This window comes from Marmota monax, unplaced genomic scaffold (assembly GCF_021218885.2).
Source record: "Marmota monax isolate L192 unplaced genomic scaffold, Marmota_monax_Labrador192_F-V1.1 WCK01_AAM20220418_F8-fsc00006, whole genome shotgun sequence".
Taxonomy (NCBI): domain Eukaryota; kingdom Metazoa; phylum Chordata; class Mammalia; order Rodentia; family Sciuridae; genus Marmota; species Marmota monax.
The window spans coordinates 17474668-17482464 of NW_026693712.1; the positions used below are offsets into that span (position 1 = coordinate 17474668).

The 7797-nt window shown below is 38.5% G+C and overlaps 1 protein-coding gene across 1 annotated transcript; it reads right to left on the reverse strand.

Annotated features, from left to right (window-relative positions):
* Positions 1 to 404: 404 nt before the first annotated feature.
* LOC124103556 (protocadherin beta-18-like) lies at positions 405 to 5108 on the reverse strand. The gene has a single exon (XM_046460232.2). The coding sequence runs from the start codon at positions 4653 to 4655 to the stop codon at positions 2304 to 2306; it is 2352 nt and encodes a 783-aa protein (XP_046316188.1). The 5' UTR covers positions 4656 to 5108; the 3' UTR covers positions 405 to 2303.
* Positions 5109 to 7797: the final 2689 nt, after the last annotated feature.

Genomic DNA, 7797 nt, shown 5'->3' on the forward strand with positions numbered 1-7797 from the left:
CAATCCAGACATGCCCCTGCCCTTCTAAACCAATATTCTGGATAGGAGTGCTCTGAGGAAAACTGAGAAGTGAAAGAAGGCATAATGATCATTCATCTTGTAAAATTAAGGACACATAGCCATGTGATTTTTAAAAAAGTATCAGCAACATGTTTTGCCCTCGATTTACTTTCAAATGCTTGATTTAGCTCAGCCAGTAAGAACCATAATACTGGCCAATAAATTTTTCAGTCATAGGAAAATGTATATGAAGGTACTTTTACATCTCTTGCCCTGTTTTTTCTTACTAACATTTATCATTTTTCATAGCATGGATGTACATATTTATTTCTTTCCTATGTCATTCATGAATACTAGAACTTTGTTTTGTTCATTCTGCACCCCCCCCCCCAGATAATCCCTGGCTCATGGTAGATGCTCCATAAATATTTGTCAAATGGACCAGTGGATAAATCACAATTAATTTTAAAATTCTGATAGATGGATTCTTCCCCTACTATAGACATCTCTTCTTTTTCTGGGATCCCAGTTGTTAGATAAGCTCTATTAAATAAGACAGAGTATTCCCAAGTATCTATTTTTGATACATCAAGCATTTAAAATAACTTGAAATAATTCACAGTGATATTAAATGTCTTTTCATTGAATGATAAAATACCTTGGCTCTTTCTAACCCAAGAGATACACTGCAAAAAGAAATAATATGACAATAAGGTTATGAATATCTTACAAATAAGGTATACATCTCTTTTAGATACACATTTTACATTGTCAACAGCATTTCACACAAACACTATTATGATACTAATGATATTCAAAAGCTCTATCTTATATATCAGAATTTTCTAAGAATTTCTATTAAACAATTGGGAAGTACATTGGAAATATCCTTCAGTTCTTCTCAAATTATATATTTTAGCAAAACTTGTACATGACTCTTCCACACTACTAATAGTGTACAACCCTTTTGATGGAAAATGATATTGTTAATAGAAAAAGCCATAATAAAGGGCTGGGGCTGTGGCTCAGAGGTAGAGCACTTGCCCACAATACGTGAGGCACTGGGCTGGATCCTCAGCACCACATAAAACTAAAATAAAGTTATTGTGTCCATCTATAACTAAAAGATAAATACTTTTTAAAAGTCATAATAAAATCTCAAATTAATAGTAAGCTCTAATTCACCAGTATATGCAAGAATATCTAAACATGCTTTTAAACAAGAAAAAAGCCTCACTTAGCTATCTTAAAAGAAAGTTATTTTATTTTATTTTGTGATGCAGGGGATTGAACCCAGGACCTCATACATGCAAGGCAAATACTCTACCAACTGAGCTATATTCCCAGCCCAGAAAATTTATTTTTAATAATCCCAGGAGACAAAACTTATTGGAAGGAAATGAAACATCTACAACAGGAAAATCTACACCAAAGTTATTTTTTGGATATCTCCTTCCTTCTTGTCTCTCAGAGGATTGACTTTCTGTATTTCTTTCACATATTTAGCCAAACAAAATATCACTTGCAATGCTTGAGAAAATCTGATAATTATATTCTGAAAGTTGATATAAAGAGTAGGAAAGACTTTAAGTTGATGTAATCCTACTATAAAATAAAATCATGCATTTTTACAGATATTTCTCCATTTAAATATGCTACACAGGAAAGCATATTATCAGATAAACAGGAAATACTAACCATTCATTATATTATGCTTGTCTTCAAATCATCAAATTTAGAAAAAATTACTAGACAACAATGAAATAGAATGGGGCTGGCATCATATTCAAATCAGTACTATTTGATGTTGAAATGCTGATAAATAAGCTGAGCACAGTGGCTCATGCCCAGCAGCTCCAGAGGCTGAGGCAGGAAGATCACATGTTCCAGGCCAGCTTCAGCAATTTAGCAAGGCCATAAGCAAATTAGAAAAATCTGGTCACAAAATAAAAAATAAAAAGGTGCTGGGGATGTCCCTCAATGTTAAAGCACCCATGGGTTCAATAACTAATACTTTAAAAAAAGTTGATAGAAGAGATATCTGCAACTTTTCAGTAATGAGTAAAGTTGAAATTTTGTTGTCACCATCAAGTAAAAATGATAAAAGAGAAGGAAATAATGAGACTACATTAGAGAAAAATTTCTTATTAACTAGAAAAATCAATGAAAAACATTAGAAAATTTTATATGAACCCAAAATATAATGGAGATCTATTACACTTAGAAAGAAATTAACCTGTATCCCGAATTATCTGAAAACCAACAGTCACTAATTATCCAAAACAATTTGCAAAGCTAGAATTTTACTCCGTATCATTCACAGTCCCTTGATGATTGTGATTAATAGACTGCAGAAACTTGAAGTCGCTAGTCCCTGAGCCTTCCTTTAGACAAACCTCATACTGGTAGCTCTGAGACAGGGTTCCAGTGCTGCTGACATCCATCAGGTGTCCAGGAAAGTGGCCCTCAGTCACCGAATACACACCCAGCGGCGCCGCCTTGCTCCTCCTGCACAGCCTCACCACCACGAACACCAGCACAGAGAAGAGGAAGAGAGACGACACCGACGCCAAGGCGATGACCAAGTAGACAGTGAGCGAGTCCCCTTGAGCGCGCTCGGGCGCCACTTCCGGGAGCGGCAGGTAGGGCTGGGAGAAGCCATCCACCAGCAGCACGTGCAGCGTGACGCTGGCAGACAGCGGAGGCTCGCCATTGTCCTTGACCAGCACCACCAGCCTGTGCCTGGCCGCGTCGCGCTCGCTTAACAGCCTGGTGGTGCGCACCTCGCCATTGTGCGCCCACACGCCAAACAGCCCTGGCTCCGTGGCCTTGAGCAGCTGGTATGACAGCCAGGCGTTCTGGCCCGAGTCTCCATCCACCGCCACCACTTTGGTGACCAGGTAGCCCTGCTCTGCCGCCCTGGGCACCAGCTCGGTGCAGGGCGCAGAGGCATTCTGCATTGGGTACAACACGAAGGGCGAGTTGTCATTGTCGTCCAGCATCACCACTCGCACCAGCGCCTGGCTGCTGAGCGTGGGCGAGCCTTGGTCTGTGGCGCATACGTGGAACTCGAACGCCTGCAGGGCCTCGAAGTCCAGCGCCCTCAGCGCGAACAGCTGCCCATTGTCTACATTGATGGAGACCAGAGAGGCGAGGGGCAGGTGCGGGTCCTGGTTTGGCAGAAGCGAGTAGGTGATCTGGGCGTTGGTGCCTGAGTCTCTGTCTGTGGCTCTGACACTGCCTATTTGCAAGGCAGGGCTGTTGTTTTCTCTCACCAACAGAGTATAGGACGTTTGGGAGAAGGTAGGGGCGTTGTCGTTGACGTCGGAGACCACTACTGTTATGTTGTGTGTGGTTTTCAATCTGGGTGTTCCTAAATCAGTGATCCTGATGGTGAGATTATATTCCATTCTTATCTCTCTGTCCAGGGGGTGCTCTGTTACCAGAGTGTAGAAATTCTTGAAAGTAGGCTTCAAGAGAAAGGGGAGGTTGTCTTGAATTGAGCAAATCATCCTCCCATTGTCCCCAGAGTCTTTGTCCCGGATACTGAAAACAGCGACCACCATCTCTGGTGAAGAGTTTTCTGGTATGAGGCCAGTAAGAGATGTCATGGCTATTTCTGGTGGGTTGTCATTCACGTCTACAACCTGAACTATAATGACTGATTTTCCAGAAAGACCCCCACCATCAATGGCCTGAATATTTATTGTATAAGACTGAATAATCTCAAAATCAAGAATTGTTTTCAAATGGATGTTACCAGAAATTGGGTGGATTTCAAATGTTTTCCGCACATCTCTAGCAATATGAGAAAATGAATAAGATAGTTCTCCATTTATTCCTGCATCTAAATCTGTAGCAGACACTGTGATTATCAAGGAGCCCACAGGGCTGTTCTCTGGGACCTGCACCTCATAGACTGGTCTCTCAAACTCTGGGGCATTATCATTGATATCAAGGACAACAACTTGAATCAGTGAAGTTCCAGACCTTGGTGGGGACCCTCCATCTAAGGCTGTTAAAGTTAAAATAATTTCAGGCTCCTTTTCCCGATCCAGAGATTGGTCAATTACCAGCTCTGGGTATTTTCTGCCCTCAACACTCTCTTGTATGTTAAGGTGAAAGTAAGGATTGGGGCTTACTGTATAGGTTTGAACACCATTCCTTCCTACATCTAAGTCCTGAGCACTATCCATTTGAAATGAAGTTCCTGGTGTAGTACCTTCAGATATTTTTAGAAGTATGTGTTCATCTAGGAACATAGGAGTGTGATCATTTATGTCTTTGATCAAAAGCTCAGCCCGAAAAAATTGCAAAGGATTTTCAAATAACACCTGGAAATGCAATATACAGGGCGTAGTGATATCACAAAGTGCCTCCCGGTCCAGTTGCTCATTTAAGACCAAGTTTCCAGTCTGCTGTTCCAACCTCAAGTAAGGTTTATAGTCATCAAAGATGACTCTGGCCCTCCGTGCAGCCAGATCTTCCACACTGGAATCCATATCTTTTATTACATTGGCTATGAAGGAGCCAATCTCCATTTCCTCTGCCACAGAATATCTCCAGGTCTCAGAACACACCAAAGACCCTCCCAGCAAAACAAAGGAAAGCAGCACTTGCCTTATCTGCTGAGCAATTCTCTCTTGCAGATCCATGGCTTCTTAGTTGAACTCCTTCCTGTGGAAACGTTTCAACTCAATCTCTAGCAGCTCTGGGAGTTGCTCCTGTATCCTGGACTTTAGACAATCTATATTTTGCAATCCTGTCCAGAGGATGTTGTTGCCCTGTCTTACTTTGAAAAGCCGCCTTTCTCCTGTTTTCTCCAGCACTCTCAGTTTCACTGGTTAAGGGAAACCAGAGCATCTGCTCCTACGAAAATTTCTGCATCTTATCCTGCAGCGCCACCATGTGACTCTGTAGATTTTCAGGTTTTAGACAAAGTCAAATAAGTTCTAGATGAAATATTATCTATGTGTTTCTTAATTTAAATTATATTTTCCTATCAGAATTGTGTTCTTTATGACATATGATCCTGTTATCACTGAGTCATTTACACAATAAAACCATAATTTGCTGGAACAGTGGTAGATATAAAATCATATTTAAGATGTAGTCCCTTCATCAAATTTAAGTTATGATCTCTTTGTGAAGACAATAAAGATAGTTAAGAGGACCCTTGCATGCAATTGACTTAGCAAGTAAGAGGTTCTCAGGAAAACTGGAAATAGGAATTTAGAGGTTTTCTCTAGTTATTAGCAAATACTCCAGAAAGACAGCAAGAAAGATGCTATGCACTTGAAAGTGAACGTAGCATATGTGAGTAGTTGTTTGGGGGTAGGGTAGGAATTTTAGGCCAGGTAAATGGTACCATTCACTTGAGGATATACCATTGAAGACTTAACCTGGCAAGGTAGAAAATCAAATGCTCAACAGTAAATAAAGTAAGATAATCTGCATCCACATCACGGCAACATTAAAATTTGAAAAAAAAAAACAAGACCCCAGTTTAGTTGTAAAACATCATTTTGTAGACCCAGCATTTCCAGAGAAACAATTCTAAATATTTTACTGTCTATTCATAATTTATTCAGCAGATAATTATTGAGCATATACTTTGTGCTAGGCATAACTATAAGTGTTAGGAATAGAATGGTAACCAGACACAGTTTCTGCTATGAAAGAGACAGAAAAATTATCATATATTTAAAATAGAGCACAATGCCTGCCAGATAAGGAAAGTTCATGCTACTCTAAGAGGATAGATCAGGATGCCCTAACCAAAATTTAGAAGTACTGAAAAGATTTTTTTCTGGAGAAGTATATTCTAAATTGATACATGAAAACTGAGTAGTAGTAATACAAACAAAAATTTGGTTTGGGATAAAAATTTCCAGTCAAACTAAAAACATGAGTATGCAAATCCAAAATGAGAAAGGTGTTTTGGAAGAAGAGAGATAAGATCAATATGACTGAGGCATAGAGCAAGATGAAAAAATGGCAAGAATTGAAATTAGAAAGATAAGTAGAGTCTGTAAAGCATGTTAAAGCATTTGGAGATAACACTAAGTGCAAATGCAAGAGTTTTAAAGGGTTCCAAACAGAAAAGTGACATAATCATAGGTTAATTTTTAAAAAAAGTTCATCTTGTTTCGGAGTTGACAGAAAATCAGAAAGAGATTGAGACTGATCAAAAGAATAAAGACTGATTAGAATTGGTTGCAATAATATAGGTAAGAGGTGACTTTGGTCTCAACTAGAAATGTAACACTGCAATTGTATTAGAATGATGAAATAATGGGAGATGTGGTGTTAGATTACATGTACAAAAAGTGAGATAGGAAGGAGTAAAATAAATATACTTTGTTTTCAAGCTTAGAGAACTGAGTGGTTGTTAGTATTATTTATCTGAAATAGTAAACACAGAAAGAGGAGAAGGGGAATAGGCATATTGAGGTGGACAAGATAATTTTAGTTTGAAGAAAAAAAATTAATTTGAAATCTGTTGACTTTGAGGTGTCCATAGAGAATCAATAGTTATTTAAGTGATTTTCCATCATATAAACGAAGTTAAGGAAAGAGGTTGGAGGTTCAGAGACAAATTTGGGACTTATTGGTATAAATGGTGACTGAGGAGGTCCTTCAAGAAGGGCAATAAATTACAAATTTTGGTTTCATAAATTATGCAGCTCAGACTGAGCATAGCTCAGTGGTAGAACACTTGCCTAGCATGCTTGAGAAGTGCTAAGTTCAATCCCCAGTACTGAAAAAAAAAGGCAGCTCTTCAATTCAGAATTGTGGCAAGGGATGGGCAAAGAGGAAAATTGTAAGACGTTATATTTGAGAGATAAAATGTCTTTATAATGCTTCTTTCCTATGGTCTTTTAAAAAATAATCTTTTTAGATATACATGACAGTAGAGTATATTTTGACATATCATACATACATGGAGTATAACTTATTTTAAATAGGATTCCAGTCTTATAGTTGTACATGATATGGAGTTTCACTGGTCATGTATTCATATATCAACACAGGAAAGTTATGTCCATTCTACTGTCTTTCCTATTCCCATCCCCCATCCTTTACCTTCATTCCCCTTTGTCTAATCCAATGAACTTCTATTCTTCCTTCCCTGCTTATTGTGTTTAGTATCTACCTATCAGAGAGAACATTTGGCCTTTGGTTTTCTGGGGGATTGGCTTATTTCACTTAGTGTGAGAAGTGAAATAAGTTCCATCCATTTGCCAGCAAATGCCATAATTTCATTCTTTATGGCTGAGTAATATTCCATTGTGTTTGTATACAATTTCTTTATTTATTCTTCTGTTGACTGGTACCTAGGTTGTTTGCATAGCTTAGCTATTATGAATTGAGCTGCTATACATATTGATGTGGCTGTGTCACTATAGTATGCTGATTTAAAGTCCTCTGGGTATATACCAAGGAGTGAGGTAACTGGGTCAAATTGTGCTTCCATTCCAAGTTTTCTGAGGAATCTCCATACTGCTTTCCATAGTGGTTGCAGCAATTTGCCTTCCCTCCAGCAATGTATCTGCAGAACTTTTTCCTCATATCCTCCCCAACATGTATTGTTGCTTGTATTCTTGATAACTGCCATTCTGACTGGAGTGGGATGGAATCTCAGTGTAGTTCTAATTTTCATTTGTCTAATTTCTATGGTTTTGACGAATTTAAAACTCAACTATGTCAAGTTGATTTGATTTCATTATTGATGTCTTACACACAAAGTCAGTTTAGGTAGTATAGTTTACTAATTTCAGCACATTTTAATTTCCA

Coding starts and splice junctions, on each gene's coding strand:
- LOC124103556 (XM_046460232.2), bottom strand. CDS start 4,655: ATGGATCTGCAAGAGAGAATTGCTCAGCAGATAAGGCAAGTGCTGCTT.